Genomic DNA, 21,613 nt, shown 5'->3' with positions numbered 1-21,613 from the left:
TTATGTATTTCCAATCTAATTTGTCCAACTGCATTTATTTTTTGATTTACTTTCATATAGAATTTATTTCTTAATTTCTATTTTATATTGGGTCGTATCATCATCTGCACGAATTTCAATGGTTTCTTATGCCATGTCATTCATTCAATATAAACAATGTTTTCCTCATCAGTATTGGTGGATATATATCTTTCGTTCAGATCACTAAAGATGAAAATAATCATTCGAATGCAAACTTTTAAGTTATATATTATATTATATTTACCAGAAATGACAACTATTAAACCACCAACCACTGTTTCCAGCACATTTTCCATAATATTTATCAGTATCACGGTCCGGTGTTGAAAATTTCATATTAATATGTTTATAATTGACGTTAATGTTGGTCAGTGCGTCTGCAGCATTTTCTCAAGCTATATGTAGAGTTCGTGTCATCAGATGAAGTTTCTCTAGCCCGAGCCAAAAGTTACCACGCATGTTACCAAATCCATTTCTGTACTCCTCCCAGTTTCAATTGAAGTTCACGGATCCATCCATCCTGCGTTGAATTACAACCCATCCCGGGCCAGCGAACTTTGAATCACAGGACAATTGGAAGGCTTCCGCACCAGGCACACGTATCGATTGAATATCATTGGAAGTTTTCAAAAGGAACACAGCTCGTCGCTTCAGCTTCGATCTACATATTTAATCAGCTTATCTTCGAACTGTTTACTCTTATCTCTGTTGCTTATTTGCTCTTTCAAGTCAACAATGCGTTTATCCATTTCACTTATTAAAGAATCCTTGAGTTTGTCGCTTTCTTCAATCTTATTTTGTATTTAATTGACATTCGCTTGAATCTGCTAATTTTTCTTCAAAGTTTCCTTTTGTGCCTCAACGCCAGCTTCTAGTTTCTTATCAAAGTCTATAATGCGTTTACCCAAGTCATCGATGCGTTTATCCTTTTCACTTAAGCCATGAAGACGACGAACTTATAAACATGATGAAGTGTAATATAAATTTAAATAAATGCATTTATATGTAAAGGAATTTATAAGACGAACAAATCGAACATGAACTGGCGCAGATAAGAAATATATATTTAACATTTATATAAATTTGATTAAGCAGCGTATTGTTTGATTATTTTGTTGTTAAATTTATAAGAATTGCAAATAATAAGGCCTGCAGTTTATTCAATTTTTAATCTGACAATACATTTTACAAAAGTTTAATTTTATTTGAAAAGTCTTTAAATAAAGCTAGGGACTTGAAATTTGGCATGAATTTTATTTAGAACATTTTTGTTATATTCTTGTGGTTTTATCAGGCTGCCAGGAATTTCAGTGCAATTAGAATGAAGGGCTTCACCGATTTATGCAATAAGTCCTACAATCCTCATTTGATTCCCTGGAAACTGGGCATGACTGCACATATAAAGCAGCAACCATATAACTGATAACCCGCATTTTAATAAATTCATGAATTTAAGTATTGTGGTGAAAGTACACGTCAGAATTTGCGCAAATGATCTTTCACTATCATTAATATTTTTAGTATTATCAGCATTATGCGCATGCTATGACGATTTGAGTAAATTCATGTGTTAAAATAATGTTTGGCATCAACTTTAACAATGTTCAAGCAATTTATGCACTAATAATATATACTCATCATATTAAGCTGCGTTCCTAGTAATCTCTCAATTGCTTTGATTTATTCATTGCTCTTGAAAAATAATGATAGCTATAGCCAAAGTGAACTTTTTTTATATCAAGTATACGTAATCTGTGTCAAACAGCAACAATAATTCAGTTTTCCAAATAAAAAACAGCAGACAATTGTTATTTTTTTTTAATCTGAGGCTACAAATTGCAAAACTTTATTTATTATTTTAATAGAATTTTAATTAATCGATTGCATAATTATATTTGACATTTATTTAGAAACATTTTTATTCAATTGTTGGTGGGTCTTATCATCATCTGCATGAATTTCAGTGGTTTATGATGCCATGTATCCCATGATAGAATATGGTTTTCATCAGTTTTCGTATTGAAATAATCTCCATTAGGGTTACTATAGAAATAAATGAAATTAGCAGTTTGTATAATTTTTTAAAATCACTTATACTTACCATGAATAACATTTATTAAACCACCAACCACTTGCATGCACAGCAGCACAATTATAATTATCGGCTTTATCATTATCCCGCTCTGGGGTTGAGAATTTCATATTCTTTGCCTTACCTCCCCCCCAATCACCGTATTCGAGTGCGTTTCCAGCATTTCCAGTAAAGTCACCCAAACTTAAGAGTTCGTAAGATTGTGCTTCATTCCCAACTGAGAAGTTGTTATAGCGTGCATATCGTGTTTCGTTTTTGAAATCCTCCAGCTGTATGTAGAGCTCGTGTGGCCGAAGCTTCGTCATCAGATGAAGTTTCTCTAGCCCGAGCCAAAAGTTACCACGCAGGTCACCGAATCCATTTTTGTACTCCTCCCAGTTTCGATCAAAGCTCACGGAGCCATCCAACCTGCGTTGGATGACAGTCCATCCGTTGCCAGCGAACTTTGAATCACAGGGCACCTTGAAGGCTTCAATACCCGTTACACGTATCGTTTGAATGTCATTAGAGTTGCCAAAAGGGAGACAGGAACTCGCTTCAGCTCGATCTACAAATTTAATCAGCTTATCTTCGAATTGTTTATTCTTATTCATGTTCTGTATTTGCTCTTCAAGTCAGCAATGCGTTTATCCTTTTCACTTATTAAAGAATCCTTGAGTTTGTCGCTTTCTTCAATCTTAGTTTGTAGTTCATTGACTTTCGCTTGAAGTTGTTGAGTTTCCTTCAAAGTTTCCTTTTGTGCCTCGTCGCGAGCTTCTAGTTCCTTATCCAAGTCTACAATGCGCTTATCCTTTTCACTTATTAGTTTGGCGCTTTTCCTCAAACCTTCTTGCTGTGCTTCATGTCTAGTTTGTAGCTCAGTGATTTTAGTTTGAAGTTGCTCGCTTTTCATCAAAGACTCCTTTTGGGCCTCAACGTTGGTAGTTTGCTCCCGTTGCTTGGTGTAATTGGTGAGTAATTCCTTGTACTCAAACTTATTGATAACGAGCTGCTGTTCATGAATTGTCGCTTGAAGCTTCCAAATTTCCTTTTCTGCCTCAAGCCGCTTTATAGTGGCTTGCTGTTGCTCCAGCTTTCCCTGTTGCTTTTCGTATTGATCATTCTTTTCAGCGGATATACGAAAATATTGCAATAAAGGCTTCACGACTTTGTGGCAATAAGTCCTGCAATCCTCGTTTGGTTCTCTTGTTGCAGGGCATGACTGCAAAAATAGCATTGATTTGCTTTTAATATTTAAAACATAAATTTACACTTGACCTACCATAACATCAGTTGCCGAATTGGGTCGCATATAAAGCAGCAACAATATAACTGATAACACTGAATACGCATGTTGTGAATTCAGAGCACTATTTAAAAAAGAACTAAATTGGTATTCAAGGATCAGCAAGCATATAGTTGATGAGGTAAAAGTACACGTCAGAATTTTCATTTGCGGAAATGATCTTTGACACTCAAATAAAGAAAGCATAATCAACATTATTGTATAAAGGTTTATATAATATAGATTATGATAATGGATGCTCGTTTATAACATTAAGTGATCTTTGACCTGAATATGCGCAAAAATAGTCTTTAAAATATATAAATACTTTCTGGGAATCTTATTTACTTATTTACTTATTTAAATAAATTTTTTGAAATGCGTACAATTTATTTGTTGTTTCAGCATTTTTATATAAAAGTCTCGTGTGAACCCGGACCGAAGCCAAATAATCCAAAGCCAAACCTTAACTAATCTTAAATATTAATTCGTGCTCACTCTCTCTCCACCCCCCCCCCCCCCCCCCCCCCCCCTCACCTTTTATTTCTTATATTATCTATTCTATATTGATATAAATAATATGGTTTTGAAATATTATGTTAGAATTTAAGACTGCATATAAATTATGAAAATAAAAAGTAATATTTAACTTAATCGCTTATGTGTATGCGTATGTTAGTAGTAAAAATGTAATAAATTAATATTTAAATCTGCAATACATTTATTTTGCAGCTAAAATAAAATTTAAAATTAATTAAAAAATTTGCCCATAAGCATTTAGACAACAATAGCCTAGTGTATGGAGTTTTTCTATCTCGCTCTTGTTTTAAAGTTTAGTAGATAAACTAAAGGGCTAAAGCATTAAACTCTACCAATCACACACATTCGTAGATGTAGCCACAAAAAAGAAAAACGAAAAGAAAGTGTAGAAAACGAGGGGAAAACAAAAGCCAAACATAACACGAATAATTCGCTTTTATTGAGTGTTGCTGCTGCAATAAAAAACATTTTGTTTGTTGCTGGCTCTGGCTGCTCGTTAAAAATATGTATATATATATATACGCCATATCTATATTGCAAGTTGCATCAGCTCCAAACTGATTGCTGTATTCCTTTTTTGTTTCTATTTAAGCAACTTAATGAGCCAACAAATTACTACACGTCATTAAATCAAATCACAAATTATATTTAGTCTCAAAATAAGCCACGAAGTTAAAATGATTTAGTCCCACAGCTGTGTGTATATATATATTTTATATATAATACTGATAAGTCTTTACTTTGTGGTTGGCTATATATATTGAATGTTATATGATAATGATAATCGAGAGCAAAAGTATTATTTCAATGAAATTCTTTTAATCAGTATTTATATTTGCCAAAAGATTTTTGAAATATAGTATAAAATTGATAAGCAAATGGCATATATTTTGCAATATAAATAAATCAATAATAAGACAAAGTATCAAATCAAAAATTAAGTATGCGCATTAAATGAAAAAAATTATTTAAAAATTAGCACTCGTATTTTTATACACTTTGAAAAATGAAAAAGGGTATTAGAGAGCTGTGCTAATGTATGTAACAGTTAAAAACAGAAAAAAGGCGTGGCAGACGCTATAATATGCAACAGCAAGACTAATGGACATGTTCGCTCGTCCGTCCGTCTGTATGAGCGTCTGTTTCTCAGCAACTATAAGAGCTAGAGCAATCAAATTTTGCATATAGTTGCTTCTATACTCAAGCTAAATTGCGCAAATTTTATTTATTTTTATTTCAAAACAACAACACGGTAAATCACAAAAAAAAAGTTCGCAACTACAATATTGAAAAAAAAAAATTGCTAAAACGCAGCGTATTAATATCTTCGAAATTATTTGCATTTAAATTTGCAATTTGTATGCTAAAGTTGTCTTATATTTTATTTTAAAAAATATATTAATTTTATTTAAATCAATTGGCAATATTTTTTAATTAATTAAAGAAACTCAAGAAAATGTTTTAGCTGCACTTATGACAATTATACAATTTATTTAAACAAACATTCGATATGTGCATTTAAATAAATCGTATATAGTGCCATAGGCTTGCCTCAAATGTTTACTGGTCAACGCGTTGCCTGGCGAAATCTATTGCTTTGGAATTTGGGACGCATTGGCGGCTGCGGCGTCTCTCCATAGTAGCTGCTCGAGACGGAGAAGAGCTGACGCGCCTTTGTCAGCTCCCGCTCCACGGAGTTGCGGCGATAGCGCTTGATGTTGTCCGTCGCTATGATTTCTCCGAGATCGTTCACTCGCGCCGCATCCGGATGACGACGTAGCCAAGTGCTTGACTGCTTGGGATCGAAGGGCTTGTGGACGAGCACGGGCACGGCGGCGGCATAGAAATAATGATTCTGCGCTGGATATTTGGATGGACGACGCGCTGGGCGATTGCGCTCAAAGTTGGGCTGCGCTGCGGCAAACGAAGCGGCGGAGGACTGGCTGCCAATGCTGGATGCAGCCTGGCGCAGCTGCTCAAACTCAGCAGCAGCAGCGGTGGCGGCGGCGGCGTCCAGCGCTTTGTCGTTGCCATAACGTTCGTAGTTCAGCGCATTGCTTAGCAGTCGATTGTAGTAATCGGCTTGACGCAAGTTGTGCTGCTGTTGCAAGTAGTGTTGCAAGTACTGTGGCATGCCAACGCCGCCAACGCGGCCGTCAACTGACTGCGCATCCGCTTCAGCATCCAAGTCGGGCAGGCGGCCATTGAGCCGCTGATAGAGCTCAAGGCGACTGGCAAGCAGCTCGGTGCCGTCTTGTGGCAAGTTCAGCTGCCGCAGCGCTGCCAGCAGCGCGCCAATATCCTTGTTCAAGCCAATTTTGCGCTTCACTGCCTCAATCAGCTGCAGCAGCTGCTTGCTCTGCGCTGTAGCATCGAACACAGGCGACGCCGGCTGCAGCTTGCCACGCTCCGCGGCCAGCGCATGTATCAAGCGATTCAATTCGGCAGCATCGACAACATGCGGCGGCGCAGTGGGCGCTGCTTTGCCCGCCCAGACGCTGCCACCAGCGCCAAAGATATTGCCCGCCAAGCCGAGACCGTAGGGATCGTAGCTCGGACTCATGTTGCAAGCATTGTAGCTGCTACAGTTGGCTGCCTTCGGACCCAGCGACTGGCCAAAGCGCAAGCTGCTGGCGTTCAGCTCGTGCTTCTCATGCAACCCAAAGCGGCGACGCAGGCCGTTCAGTCTTGCCGCCGCAATGCCAGCGCGCTCTGCTCTGCGTCGGCGTTGGCGCTGCGGCAACGATTGCTGCTGCTTCTGCTGCTGCTGCTGCTGCTGCTGCGGTGGCAACATCGATTGCATCATGCGCAGCAGCTTCAGCAGCGACTCCGGATAGTACGGATTGCGCAGATTGCCCTGGCAATCGAAGATGCCCATGTAGTGGTCGCAGCTATCGAAGTTGCACAGTGGCACGTCATTGCACGTGTTTGCTGCCGCGCGTCGCGGCTGGAGCAGCTTGGCAAAGTTTTGCATGCTCAGCGTGTAGAGAAATTCGCTCATGTCGCTCTCGCACCAGTTGGTTGCCTTGGCCAGCGCTTGGATTATGTTGCGATTCTTTTCATGCCACAGCTGCCGGTGCGTGCTCTTGCCACACTCGCCGCAGCAGCAGCTGTTCGCATGCGGCAGCTCGATGCGGTATCTGCGCATAAAGTCCAAACGCTTCGAGCGTCGCTTTGCCGCCTTGCGGCACTTGCGTCTTGGCCTCATCTGCTTGGCCGGACAATTGCCGCCACAGTGGGGCAAAGTGGCGCCGCCTCTGTGTAGAAAATTGTCCGGCGTGCTCTTGCTCTGCTGCAGCTTCGCCGCCGCACACAGCTGAGCGCATTCGCCTCTCGATCTTGACATTGCTTGATATATATTTCCAAATTTTGACAGTTTAAATTTGTAATACAAAACAAAGTGTTTATTAAAAATATATGTATAATCAATAATTATAAATAATATCAACTGAGCATTTATTACAAATATTATGCTAAATAAATTTGCTTAAATAGGTTTTTGTTAGTATTTTATTTATTTTAAATAATACATTTATAATTAAACTATATTCTTTGGCTGTCGCCGTAGCAACACACACACACACACACACACACAGAAACTTAAACACTAGAAAAACGTGCAGAGCAGCTCATTGGGTGCACAAGCGAGACGGCAAGTGCGAGAGAACAAAGGGGAAGCGGCCAAGCAAAATTTTAAAATAAAAACTCACAAATTGGCAAAAAACAAAGAGAGCGCGTGCTGACAAACGCAAAGAGAGCCTGCTGGCTTAGCAGGGGCAGCAGGGGAAGCGCGGAACGCTTTGGCAATGAAACAGCGCAGCGTCTGCAAAAGGGGCAATGTAACTGCGCGAGAGCGAGCATGAGAGAGAGAGAGAGTGCCAATTGGATTTAACGCTCTCAGACTTATAAGAAAACAAGAGCGTGCTTGTTTTGAACTCTCGCTCTCTCTGTCTCTCTATTTCATGCATGCAGTGCATGCAAAGTGAGAGAGCGGAAGCGCTGAGCGCTGCGATGCATTGGTGTGGGTTGCTGCAATGTGCCGGCAAACGTCAGCGCTTGACGCTGACAGCGACGCCAACAACGACTGCCAAGCCAGCCGCAGTTTACTTTGCCCACCCACATCAACACTTTGCGCTGCGCCCCCTCCTCCCGCCATAGACACTCTTAGCTACGCGTTAACAACAACATTAGCATTAGCAAATGAAAGCAAATAGTTGAAGGCAGCTCTTATTTGATTTATTAGTTCAAGTACAAAATTAATAACACGAAATAAATAAATTTTAAATTTATTATTTGCTGTAATATAAAAAATAAAAAAATAGAACTAAATTCGTATGCTAGGATATCAATTGCTTAGTGTACCTTAAATTAAAGAAATATATTTAAAAAACAAAGCTATATTATGAGTAGCAAGTTGTAAATTTTGTTTGAATATAAGAATAAGTAAAACTTTTTATTATATTAATTGTTGTTAGTTATTGTTGTATTTTGTGCTTTATTATTTCATAAAATAATATTACATAAATTAATTGTTTAATAAAGCTTAATTATCATTTGCTTGTTTGTACTTTTTCAATTTGTTGTTTTTAGGTCAAAATTCTTACGATTAAAGTTCTCACACGCTTTTTATTAACATTACAGTTCCATTATGTTTTATGTTTAGACACTGCTGTGTACAAATATTAACAAATAACAAAAGGCGAATGCATCAAGCTTCATTAGCACATAGCTCATATTATTTTATCAGCTGGCAAAATGGCAAGAAACTTTGATCTAAGCTAGAGTTTATGATTCACAGCTGATTAACACCTATGCACACTTGAAAGGCCAAAGGCAAACTCGACTGGATCAGTTCACACTTGAGCACAATAGAGCGCAAAGTTCAAAGGGCACACACACATAAACAAAAGCAGCAGCAAGTATATAATTCAATTGTTATAATTATGCATAATAAGCAGCGACGGCGGCAGCAACAGGTTCGTCACACCTTTGAAGTGTTGGAAGCTTTAAGGAAGCCACAGCCGCCGCCTTTAATCTTGAGAGCAGCTGAAAGATACTTCCGTATCGATGGTCTTTGTTGCGCTCCTCAGACCGCCAATGCATGTGGGTGGGCGTCGCCCCACCTCCAGACTGAGCGTAAATATATGTGTTCTTATTCATAACAATAGCAATTTTTAATATTTTATTTAGTGCACTTAGCTCAAAATGCTTTGAACTTGTTGCGTACGCCAGCCAGACAATATAATCTACGATCTACGCAATTGTATCGTAAATAGTTTCTAATTAGGCGTAAATAAAGAGAAACACAGCACAAAGCGCGTTTGATGTTTGCCGTGCATATGGAAAATTAAACAGCAGCATGAACTTAACTCGAATAAAACGCATAATTTATATTTCAAATTGTGTCACAAATGCAAAATTGTTATAATTTTTTTTTAGTGTTTTGTAATAATAAAAATGTGTGCTCAAAATATATTTTATGTATGTATATTTATTTAATAATAATTCTTATAATTTATAAAAATTATATGCACTGATTGTAATCAGCTATGACTCATCCAAAATATTTATATTCCATTCAATTACATATTTTCATTATTCACATTTTAGTGTTTCATCTAATTAACTTTTGCTAATGCTATACTAATTAGTATAAAATTTATCAATTATGTTTTTGTTATAAACATTTATATATTTTACTAATTATGCATTTTTACTTACCCCCTTTCATTTCTTTGGCTACTTAGCCAATTACGCATTACTGAAAGCTAAAGCCAGAATATACATTTCCCTATCAAGTATACGTTATCATTTATAAACAATATATTTGCAAGTACTACAATTATTAATTTTGTATTCTGGCAAAACTTGCAAAAGTTTATTTGTTATTTGAATTGAATTTTAGTATTTCGCTTGACAGTATACTTGACATTTATTTAGAAATATTTTTATTTAACTGTTGGTGGGTCTTATCATCATCTGCACGAATTTCAGTGGTCTATCTTGCCACTCCAGCCATCTGATTGCCTGATCATGTTGTTGATCAGTGTTAGTGCGCACATAAAGTCCATTAGGGTTACTATAGAAATAAATATAATTTAGCAGGTTGTATAATTTTTTAAAGTCATTTATACTTACAACCTAAAACATTTATTAAACCACCAACCACTCGCGTAATCAGCAGCACAATTAAAATAAGCAAAATTATCATTATCACGGTCCGGTGTTGAAAATCTCATATAAATATGGCGCCACTCGACTTTATTATTTTGTAGTGCGTTTCCAGCATTTCCAGCAAATTCTCCCACACTTATTAGTGCGTAAGATTCCGCTTCACTCCCAATTCTGAAATTGCTGTAGCGGGCATATCGTTTGTCGTTGTTGAAATCCTCCAGCTGTATGTAGAGCTCGTGTGGCCAATACCTCGTCATCAGATGAAGTTTCTCTAGCCCGAGCCAGAATTCACCTCGTTGGTTACCAAATCCATTTTTGTACTCCTCCCATGTTCGATTGAAGTTCACGGAGCCATCCATCCTGCGTTGAATTACAACCCATCCCGGCAAATTTGAGACAAAGGGCACCTGGAAGGCCTTCGCACCAGGTAGAGTTATCGTTTGAAAATCATTGCCATAAGGCATTAAGCTAGTCCATTCAGCTCGATCTACAAATTTTATCAGTTTATCTTCGAATTGTTTATTTTTATTCATGTCGTTCATTTGCTCTTTTAAGTTAGCAATGCGTTTATCCAAATCTACAATGCGCTTATCCTTTTCACTTAATAAAGAATTCTCTTGTTCCTCGCTTTTCTTCAGAGCTTCTTGCTGTACTTTAAGTTGAGTTTGTAGTTCATTGACTTTCGCTTGAAGCTGCTCATTTTTCTTCAAAGTTTCCTTTTGTGCCTCAACGCCAGCTCCTAGTTTCTTATCCAAGTCTATAATGCGTTTACCCAAGTCATCGATGCGTTTATCCTTTTCACTAATTAAAGAATCCTTGAGTTTGTCGCTTTTCTTCAGAGCTTCTTGTTGTTCTGCAAGCTTAGTTTGTTGCTCCTTGTACGCAATTTCCTGTTTATGGAATCGCTCCTGGTTAGCGGAGGATATATGAAAATACTGCAATAAAGGCTTCACGACTTTATAGCAATACGTCCTGCACTCCTCGGATGATTCGCTTGAGTGTTGACATGGCTGCAATTGGCAGCATTAGCTGCTTAATAATATTTAAACTGATTTATTTGCACTTGACCTACCACAACATCAGCTGCCCAATTGGGTCGCATATAAAGCAGCAGCATTATAACTGATAACACACAATGTGAGTTCCACATATTCAATTTATTGAAAGAACTTTCCCAGTGTAAGGTTTAAAGTTAACTGAAGCTGCGCCATGAAGACGGCGAAATTATAAACATGATGAAGTGCTATATAAATTTAAATAAATGCATTTATATGTAAAGGAATGGATAAGACGAACAAAGCGCAGATAAGAAATATATATTTTACATTTATATAAATATGACTAAGCAGCATATTGTTTGATTATTTTGAAATTAAATGTATAATAAGGCCTGCAGCTTAAGCATAAAATAAATGACTAAACATATATAAAAGCAAAATGCATTACACACTCCGAAGTGAACTTTCGCATGCTAACAATATTATTGTCAATATCTGCAATGTTATTGAGCAAAAATAACTTAATAAGAGTAAGATGTATACATTGGAATTTTATATATAATTTTTGAATGATAAGCAATATGTATTGGGTGCATTTTAATTGGTAAATAATATAAATATATGTCGGAGCGTAGTTAATGATTTGAATTGCGCGCGCAACTATGTAAGCGAATGGTTAAGTGTTACAAAAGGTGAATCCTTTTGTAATTGTTCAGTACTAAAATAGTAAGAGGACTGTATATGCAGTCGTCAGTGTGGCTCAGTGTGGCGTTGAGATAAGGAGATAACGAGAAGATCTAGAGTAGTTGAGAACCTAGTTGGTCTTGATTTGTGAAAAGTGAAAGGACGCACACGCTGAGACTCGCTCCGCTCATAAAAATGTCTGACAATAAACAGAAAAATCAACGCCATAAGAGCCTTCCGACATATATATAAATAAGTAATATAATATATAAACTATCCCTTTGAGCTTGAATATTTATTTAAATTTTATAGACAATTTATGGTACAACAATAACAACAATTTAGCAGCAATCAAATTAGCCAGCAATTTTACAACAACAAAAAAAGTTTCATTGTTGTTGTTAAAATGTTTTTTTTTTTTGTTGTACTTGCAAATCGGAAACTTAATGAAATTAGCAAACAAACAAAATTTATCAGCAGGTGACGGCTGAATTAAATAAAATTCATTTTCAAGGCTACGCCATTAGAAAGACTTTCTATCGAATATCAAATCTGCCAGATCAGCTTTGAAGACATAAAACGTGAGCAAACTGTTGAGAAAATACTAACCTTACCTTAAGTATCCACAATTTACTTTTATGCAGTTAAAATGGAACTATAACATTCACAATGAATTTAGTTCAATCTTATAAAGCTTCAATATATTCTTTTTGTTAATGATTCATATTTTGTTTTTGTTATTGTGGAATTGCCAAATAATCAGTTGTCAGTGCACGCAGTGAAAGAAAATAAGCAATAATATTTAAAAAAAAAATACAACTTATGCTCATTTGAATTGTGCTGGCCCAGCCTGAGTTACAGCTTATCAAAGTTTGTCTTGCTTCATAAGTTTGTCTTGCTTTGTTTATAATGGTATAAATCAGTTTAATGGCAGTTACAGCCCGCAATCATTTGGACTCTATTTGTTCCGCCAGTTGAGAGCGGCGTTCAATTCAAACTGAATGTTAACATTCGTTTGCATTATGTTTTCTGAATATATCATATAAATATATATAGATATCAACAAAAGCAGTTAGAGGACTTAGTGCTTACTTTTGAAGTCGCTGAGCATATCAGGGGCCAACAGCCCAATAAACGGCTGGAGCTGCTAGCCCAGCATATCAAAGCTACTTGGCTGAATGAGCTGCAGGCAGCCACAATATGCAGACCTAGAACTGGTTGAACAAATGACTGACTAACTCTGAAAGAAAGTAAGTCAAAAAGCAATTAAACTCCATCTTTATTATTATCAAAAAATGAAACATTTTTACAATTATTGTATTTTATTTACCGCCCAATGTACTTGCGCTGCTTGAGGAGAACATCAAGGGCAATAGCTGCGGACCTCACCGCTTTGCAGTCCACATCCTTGAGAGCGGAAGCCATCTGGACTAATGATCAGTCGACATCAATGATAACTTTGCTGCTTGAAATGATTCTGAAGCAACTTTAACTTTAGTTAGCTGTATTTATTGATTACTAATAGGCGTAGTATAGACAAACAATTGTTCAACTAACATTTAATCTTTTGTTATAATTGTGATTACAAATGAAATTTAAAGCCAGTCCAAAGTAATAGCTTTACGTTATTGTTGTACATAATACAATTAATATTAGTTTTATATAATTATGCATTTTGTTTACTGCCAAATAATTACTATTATTTTAGTTAATATTATTATTATAAATTATTCTATTGATATTATTTGTATATATTCATTCTTAACTCAAAAAAATAAATGTTAATAAAATACTACGCCAGATACAAACTCAATATGTGTTTTTATTTGTGCAGAGAGGAAAGGATTCTTAAGGATTTAGGTTTGTTCTCAATTGCGCTCCACCCTTCGCTTCTCTTAAAATGCACGCTTTTTATAAGATCTTTACAAGGAGGTGTCTGCACAAATACAACAAGAATAATAAATATACATATATATACTTACTTGTTCCATCCGTCATACTTAGCTACGCCAGCCGCAAGTTTTACCCAGTTCAAATTGAATTATTACATTCAAAATGAATTTAGTTATTTTTTAATTGTAATTCTTTTAGTTTTATAATTAACTTGTCGAGATAGAGCTCAACAAAGTCTGAAATAAAACATTTATTCATAAGTTACAGCATTGAAATGAGCAAAACACAAGTCTGCAGCATTTGTTTTCTAGCCATATCTTGCTCAAAAATCATCCGATTCCTAAACGGTTTACTGCTGCATGCTTGTTTTGTTGCTAAGAACAAAGTTGTATCATTATATTTTGAATTTTATGCATAAAGCTCTACAGTTATCAAAACTTGGTATTGCACAAATATTTGGCATGCTTACAATTTTGTTCATAACTTCGCCAAATAATTTTTATTTTATACACTATTGCACTGATTTTAATTGTGTTTTCAACACAAACATAAAATGGTATAGAACAGTTCAATTGGATTTTTTTTAGCTAAGTTATAGCTTAGCAAAGTTGGAAATTAAACACAAAGTAACTCTGCAGAGTTGGTTCTATTGCCATAACTTTGACAAAAATATTTTTTCATTGATCAAACACAACAGCATATGTTTATTTAGATTCTATGAGGTAATTAAGCTAAAACTTCTTCAGTCCGATTTTTGTTGGCTGAGATATAGCTTCTCAAAGTTTGGAAATGGGCAAGAAATGAAGACGGGGCATTCATTTTTGGCAAAAATTTGCCCAAAATATTTAAAAACTCTCTCCTCTCAAGTTTGAATGCAGGTTTGTTTTAGCATACATCTTACGAATCTAACAAGGCGATGAAACTCGAAAGTCGCAGCGTCATTTGGCTGAATTCGAGCTATGAACATATTTCACAGGAAATGTGCTGTGTTTGTACGCTCTTTTTGTTGATAACTTCGCTAAGTATTTTTTATACACTTGACATTTTGTAAAAAATGGAAAAAAGGTTATTATGAAGTTGCTCAAATGTAGTAACAGAGAAAAGGAGGCGTGGCAGACCCCATAAATATATATTCTTTATCAGCTCGGCGAGCTTGAGTCGATATAGGCATGTCCGTCTGTCCGTCTGTATGGGTGCGTGTTCTCAGAAACTATAAGAGCTAGAGCAACCAATTTGGTATGTAGGTGCTCCTATTCCAGACACTACGCTTTTATTTTTATTTTTTTTTATTCTGCTGCTTCCCCGCATATTTCGAAAAAAAAAAAAAAAAAAAAACTATATATAAGGCAGTACAAAAATCTTTAAAAATCTGAAATAAATCACAAAATGCCTAGTCATGTTTTCGACAGATTGAGAAAATTTCAGAACAATCGGATAAATAACTTAGGAATTATTTTCTAAATTCAATTTTCAATATAGACAGCGGGGTGCACGTGCTTGACGCGCCATACAAAACGTCGCTGCCGACCGCAGCGGCGGCGTCGCTGCTGACGCTACCAGCGAAAGGCGAGCTGTGACGCGTTAAGCCTGTTTTGTGTGTATGGTTTGTAGTGCATGCGTGTAGTTTCTGCGATAACCCTAGTCAAGGATTTAAATGTTTGGTGGCGCCCACTTTAAACCTGTCCACTTGTTTATTGATGAATTTTTGCAACTATTTTATTTGTTTTTTCCATGGTATAAATCAGTTTAATCGGATTTTGTTTCGCTGAGTTAGAGCTTCTAAAAGTTTGTAGAACGCATGCTTTGTTAATTGATGTAACAATCTTTTGTTATTGATGTAACTCTGTTTTGATCTCTAGTTGAGAGCGGCGTTTGTCTTTTATCATTCGTTCGCATATCATATACCAAAGCTACTTATAGCAAGGAGCTACAATATCCCCAGCCCTGGAACTCGTCAAACAAATGACACGCAAGCCATGAACTAACTCTGCAAGAAAGTAAGTCAAAAAGCAATTAATCTACATCTTTATTCTTAAAAAAAAAAAACATTTTTACAATTATTTTTTATTATATAACTATAAATAACTAAAAACCTAATACAACGAGCTTCAATGCTGATCTAGAGCAGTCAATAGTTTGCAGTCCACATTGATATTGTTACTATTTAATACTTTAATCATTACTTTTTATATAATTACAAATTTTGTTTATTGCCAAGTGACAGTTGTTAGCATTATTATTGATATTACTTGTAATTAAAACAAATATGTGTTTTTATTTGTAGAAAGAGAAGAGCATTCCTTGGGATTATTGCACTTGCTGATCTCGAATGCGCTCACACTCCGCTTACAATGCAACAGATCTGCAGCCAACACTGGGACAGCAACACAGCAACAATAACAAGCATATCATACTTACCCTACTTACGTTTTGCAAGATGCCACAGCCCAGTTCAAATTGAATATTTATATGAAATGCAATTGGGTTAGTTTCATTATTACTCAACTGCGATACAGCTCAACAAAGTGTGAAATAAAGCATTACCAACATCAGTTACAAACACAAGTCTGCAGCATTGTTTTCTAGCCATATCTTGTTCAAAAATCATCCGATTCTTTTACTGCTGCATGCTTATTTCGATGCTAAAAACCAAGTTGCATTATTACATTTTACAACTTTCGATTTTTGGCCATCACGTCTTTTGGCAAAATATCGAAAATCTTAAAAGGAATTTGAATGCAATTTTATTCTCATGCATCTCACGAGTGTAAAAACTCTATGAAACTCTAAAATCGGATAGAATTTGGGTAATTTACAGCTTGTGAAAGATTGAAATTAACAATAAATTTACTTGCTTGTTTAGTATTTTGTTCATAACTTGAGCAAATATTCTTTTAAAACATACAAATGTATACTCGTTTTATTTGTATTTTCCACGCCAACATAACTTTGCAAAAAAGATCCCGATCGGATTGTATTTAGCTGAGTTATGGCCTCACAAAGCTTGAAAATAAACCAAAATCAAGTTTGTTTTTTGGCGATAACTTTGTTAATACCCATCCGACTTTAAAACAACTTACTGTTTTATACTCGTAATGCTGCTAAAAATAAAGTTGCATCATTACAATTTGCATTCTACAACTTTCGATTTTTGGCCATCAGGAATTTTGTCAAAAAATCGAATCTCTTGGATTTTCCAGATTTTAATGCAGTTTAATTGGGAGGCTTCTCACGAGTATAACAATGCATTAAACTTTGACATCGGACGCCACTTTAAGGAATTACGGCTTATCAAAGTTCGATACTTCACAGAAATTTGTCTTGTTTGTTTGCTATTTTGTTCATAACTGCGCAAAAAAGTGTGTTATCTAAACGTTTTTATGCTCATTTTAATTGTTAATGCCACGCCCACACACAAGACAGTATAAAACATGCCAATCGGACGTGTTTTAGTTGAGTTATAGCTGCGCAAAGCTTGAGTTCAAACAAAAAGTAGCTCTTCGGCATGATTTTATAACAATAAGCAGCTAATATAAATTAACTATTAAACTAAAAATGAAAAGATGGATTATATAATAACAAATAAAAATTTAAACTCTAAAAACTACAAAGTCTATGGGACTTTTATTATCAAAGCATTGATCATATGAGAATTGCATTGGTATTTGATAGTCAATCCCAAAATATCGAAAATCTTACAATGCAGTTTAATTGCAAAGCTTCTCACGAGTATAACAAGGCATATAGCTTTGAAATCGGACATACTTTTGCAGAGTTAGAGCTTGTTAAAGTTTACTCCTTTGCTCATAACTTTGGTTAGAACGAACTAATTTAATTTTGAATATAAAAACTAAACTATAGATAAAATAAGTATGGTGGATATACAAGATAAGTAAGTTAAGTAGTCTTTGCATTAATGACAATAGTTAGGCCGCTCTCTCACTTTTAGTTACTTTTCCATAAAATAATAAAACGCAGCCAAATCATTTATGTATATTAACATATTATTTATTGTCAATCAATGTTTTGATGATTAATAGTACAATTTAGCAGCTAGGCATTAAAACTAAAACCAAAAGCATTTAATGTAAATAATGAAACAATTTGTTGTTTATTGTTTATCAGTTAAGCTACGCTCTCTCTCTCTCTCTCTCTCTCTCTCTCTCTCTCTTTCTCTCTCTCTGATGTAAATCCGACTATTGTAAGCGGATATCGTGCGCTAAAAATAAAATAGAAAAAATACAAATATTAGAAAAATTCTTTGATAAGTTGGAATTAATAGTTGTATTTTAACAGATTTTATTTAGCTATCTTTGTTAACATTTAAAATTATTGTTGCTAAACAAACATTGCTTTTGGCTTAACGTCATGCTTTTCATTTAGTTTTGTCAACTTATTCGAAAATTTTCACTCAATATGCAGCAATTGAACTTTAAGTCACATTTAGCACGTGCAAGCAAAAAAAAGTTGAGTCCAACCCTGCAGGGCGTCGTGGCGGAGCAACAGTCGTCGATGTTGGCCCAGAGCACAGCGAGTGAGCAGCTGGAGTTGTTGACCAGCAAGCAAGCGGACACAGCTGGTGGCATGCCACGCGAGCTAGAAGAAGAAGAAGCAGAAAATACGTTCTGGATCTCAATCAGTGGCTATCAGGCAGACGCAGCTTATTTGGTCTATCGCTTCTTTCTGGACATTGGACATATTGGCGAGAAATGTTTTACGAAATCAAATTTAATGTATTTGAAGTATGAAACGCTCTTGGACTGTCGCATTGCCTTGAGCTATAATAATCAGCGCATTGGCTATGCCGGCGATATATTGGTGAAGGTCAAAGCTGAAAATCCAGCCATAGATATATGCAAAACGGATGTGACGCTGGCGCAGGCTCCGCTTGAGGCGTCAGTGGAGCAACAGGCTCTAGCCTCACGCAAGCCCCGAGCACTTGCTCAGAAGCGCAGCTTTACGCAATGGCTTAAACAAAAGATATCCTATTTCTTTTACTTTTATTAAATACTCTCGTTGTGTGCCAAATATCAGAAAAATTATACAGAAATTTTTGCCAAGCTAATAAAATATTAGAGCTCATAATTATTTTTGATTATTGTAAAATAAACAATGGGGCATCAACTTTATTGGTTGTAAATTAACAAAAGTGTAATATAGAAAACAACAGACATTTAATATATTAAAAACAATAGAAATAAACATTGCCTAAGGCATCAATAATTTTGTTTCGATTCATTTGTTGTAATGCATTAGATAATTAACAAAAGTATAACATAAAATATAAAATATTTTAAAGCTAATTACGAACTATTTAGATAGATTTGCTATTGAAAATTAAAAAATTCTTAAAGCAAAATCACTTACAAATTTAAAAAAATGAATTTTCAATAAATGCACGAGCTTGGCTTAAACTTTATTGATACAAACAATAGCAGTACATTTCGATGCGATAATTATGCACACAATACGATTGATTGCCATATCGATTGGTGCGAATGATGGCTCCAATTAGTGTAAGCGAATTGTGTGTGAATCTGGTGGTGCCCTCAAAGCCGCCAAGGCCAGGCCAAGTGCGCAGTCTCACTTTGATTTCGAACTGATCTATGTCCAGGCTGAGATCGTAGAGATAGGCAGCCTGCAGCTCATGCAGGCTCAGGCGATGACACAGCGTGTAATCCTCTAGAATATTGTTAATGCTTTTGACCACAAAACGCGCAGCACGCTGAGCTCGCTCATCGTTGGTGGAGATGCTGCTGAGCTTGTGGCACAGGCAGAACTGCGAGGGAATGCCAGCAGAATGGCAGTCACGCTCATCGGGTATGGGCAGGAACAAGGAGATGCCGCGAGCATTGCTCAGGGCAGCAGTGCGCACTTGGATTTGTGTCTGCTCAAGCTGTTGCAAGTCCAGCAGATCCAGCATGGTGGCATGCAAATCGTAGGTGGTGACCAGACTGTGCGCATTGGCGTGCAGCTGGGCCAGGGCCAAAGGATAGGCCTCGGCCAGCCAACGCGGATAGAGCGCAATGAGCATGGGCTGATTCTCCTCCAGCATGCCCTGGCCAGTGTTGCGAAACGCGCCAAGTCTAATCCCATGATCAGCCATAAAAAGCACCAGCGTATGCTCGAGCACGCCCGCGGCTTGCAGCTGCTGCAGCAGCCGCGTGTAGTGCGCGTCCAGCAGTGGGGCAAAGTTGAAATAGTCGTGCACACCCTGCACCTCCCAGAAAAACGAAAAGTGCGGCCCGGCTGCCAGGTGCGGCAGCAGCCTGTAGAGAAACTCACGCAGCACTGCGCCATAGCTGCGATCCCAGCTGCAGTGTATCAGCGCCTCCTTGTCCACACTGCTGCGCGTGTGCTTATCGATCTCGACCATAACAGGACGCAGATAGAAGTCCGCAGGCGGCTGTTTGAAGCCCGGCTTGGCGTAGTTGAAGGTGCTGCCACGACTGTCCTCGGCATAGGTTGTATTATAGCCCGCCGCCTTGAACTGCTTCCATATGAAGTTGCAATCATCATAGCTGGCATTAAAATTCTCACAATTGCGCGCCAGCTGCTGCTCGCTCAGTCCGCTCAGCAGAGGCACCAGATTCGGATACGAATTGCGCCCGACACGATTGTAGCCCCAGAATTCGACATGTGGCAGCTGCTGCACATATGACGCCGTTTGTGGCAACATGCGTAGATAATGCATATGCGACATGGAGTCCAACCCCAAGATCATAACCGACAGTCGCTTGCCATGCGTTTGATTCGCTGCCGGAGCTGGAGCAGGCAAAAAGAAATGCACATCGTGATAGATCAAAGCTTCGTGTCGACCAAAACATTTGAGCCGCAATATCAGCGCGCCACTTGCCACAGCATAAGCTGCCACATTCGGCTGCAACCTGAATACACTCGCATTGCTGTAACTGTTCTCTGCATCGTTGCGGCGTTCAACGCGCTTGTACTTGCAGCTTATGCTCTCGATGCTTGCCACATTGCATGCGCTGATTATGTTCGCTTCGCTTTTGGCCAACATCAAGTAGTTGCGACCCCTCGACAGTCTCGGCTCGAAAGAGACTCTTGCCGCGGCAAGGCTTCAGCTGCATTGGCTTCAGATATTCACCAATGTTGCATGGCATCGGTTTCAGGGCCAACATGTGGCAGCCTGTGGTGTTCACAAAATATCCTTGCTGCACATCCGAATGTGCAGACTCCGGCGTCTCCTGCGTGGCTCTCAGCATAAAGTAGTAGAAGCTATAGCCGATTATTATTATAAGCAGTAAATTGCGCATATATTTCCGATTTACGCTCATTTTTATTTTTTTAAAGCAGCTGCAATTATTTTTGCTAAAATTTATTTTCTCTGTTGAAATTGTTTGACAACGTGAATCTTAAAACTTTTTCGAACAATTCATGGCAATAAAATCAATGCTACCTTTTGTTTAAGCAGCTATAACTATTCTAAAAATTCAGTTTAACTGGGCGTGGCAAAACAGTCAATTGAGCTACAACAAGTATGCTCTACAAAATTATTTGGCCAATTTATAAACAAAAGAGTAAACAAACGGCACAAATTTGTGTGAAATATTCAACTGGCCTAAGCTCTAACTCAGCGAAAAGCTGTCCGATTTTAAACTTCTATGGCTTGTTATACTCCTGAGTAGGCAACCCAAATTAACTGCATTCAAATTTGCAAATTTTAGTTAATGAGATCATTTGCTCAAATTCTGATGTGTCCTTGGCCCTAACTAAGTTGATAACGTTGATGATTTTTTTAAATTTAAAATTTAAATTAAAGTTTAAGTTTGCTTCACATAAATTTAATATGAATTTTTTTATTCTTTAGCAGGATGACTCTGCGGTAAATGCTGCTCAATTCTTTATTTGAATGAGCTTGCTGATCAAGGTTCAAGGTAGAGATCAGTTCTTATCAAACCGCCATAGCATACATATAATGCTGAT

At 37.1% G+C, this 21,613-nt stretch overlaps 3 protein-coding genes across 3 annotated transcripts; 1 reads left to right on the top strand and 2 right to left on the bottom strand.

Annotated features, from left to right (window-relative positions):
• Window positions 1-9,835: 9,835 nt before the first annotated feature.
• LOC108594875 (fibrinogen-like protein 1) lies at window positions 9,836-11,246 on the bottom strand. The gene is made up of 3 exons (XM_017980016.2): window positions 11,164-11,246; window positions 10,056-11,101; window positions 9,836-9,996 (listed from the first exon to the last, which is right to left on the bottom strand). The coding sequence occupies exons 1-3, from the start codon at window positions 11,239-11,241 to the stop codon at window positions 9,870-9,872; spliced, it is 1,251 nt and encodes a 416-aa protein (XP_017835505.2). The 5' UTR covers window positions 11,242-11,246; the 3' UTR covers window positions 9,836-9,869.
• A 6,785-nt stretch (window positions 11,247-18,031) lies between these two features.
• LOC108604203 lies at window positions 18,032-18,741 on the top strand. Its single transcript, XM_017993567.2, has one exon. The coding sequence runs from the start codon at window positions 18,083-18,085 to the stop codon at window positions 18,671-18,673; it is 591 nt and encodes a 196-aa protein (XP_017849056.1). The 5' UTR covers window positions 18,032-18,082; the 3' UTR covers window positions 18,674-18,741.
• Window positions 18,742-19,068: 327 nt separating this feature from the next.
• LOC108600667 (CG11630) lies at window positions 19,069-21,002 on the bottom strand. Its single transcript, XM_017988366.2, has one exon. It carries the CDS (start codon window positions 20,685-20,687, stop codon window positions 19,083-19,085), a length of 1,605 nt encoding a protein of 534 aa, XP_017843855.2. The 5' UTR covers window positions 20,688-21,002; the 3' UTR covers window positions 19,069-19,082.
• Window positions 21,003-21,613: the final 611 nt, after the last annotated feature.

Source organism: Drosophila busckii, chromosome 2L (assembly GCF_011750605.1).
Source record: "Drosophila busckii strain San Diego stock center, stock number 13000-0081.31 chromosome 2L, ASM1175060v1, whole genome shotgun sequence".
Lineage (NCBI taxonomy): Eukaryota > Metazoa > Arthropoda > Insecta > Diptera > Drosophilidae > Drosophila > Drosophila busckii.
This window is presented reverse-complemented; position numbering and strand designations above follow the sequence as displayed.

Coding starts and splice junctions, on each gene's coding strand:
- LOC108600667 (XM_017988366.2), bottom strand. CDS start 20,687: ATGTTGGCCAAAAGCGAAGCGAACATAATCAGCGCATGCAATGTGGCA.
- LOC108594875 (XM_017980016.2), bottom strand. CDS start 11,241: ATGTGGAACTCACATTGTGTGTTATCAGTTATAATGCTGCTGCTTTAT. Junction 11,102..11,163: donor ATTGGGCAGCTGATGTTGTG/GTAGGTCAAGTG, acceptor TGCCAATTGCAG/CCATGTCAACACTCAAGCGA. Junction 9,997..10,055: donor TTTAATAAATGTTTTAGGTT/GTAAGTATAAAT, acceptor TTATTTCTATAG/TAACCCTAATGGACTTTATG.
- LOC108604203 (XM_017993567.2), top strand. CDS start 18,083: ATGCAGCAATTGAACTTTAAGTCACATTTAGCACGTGCAAGCAAAAAA.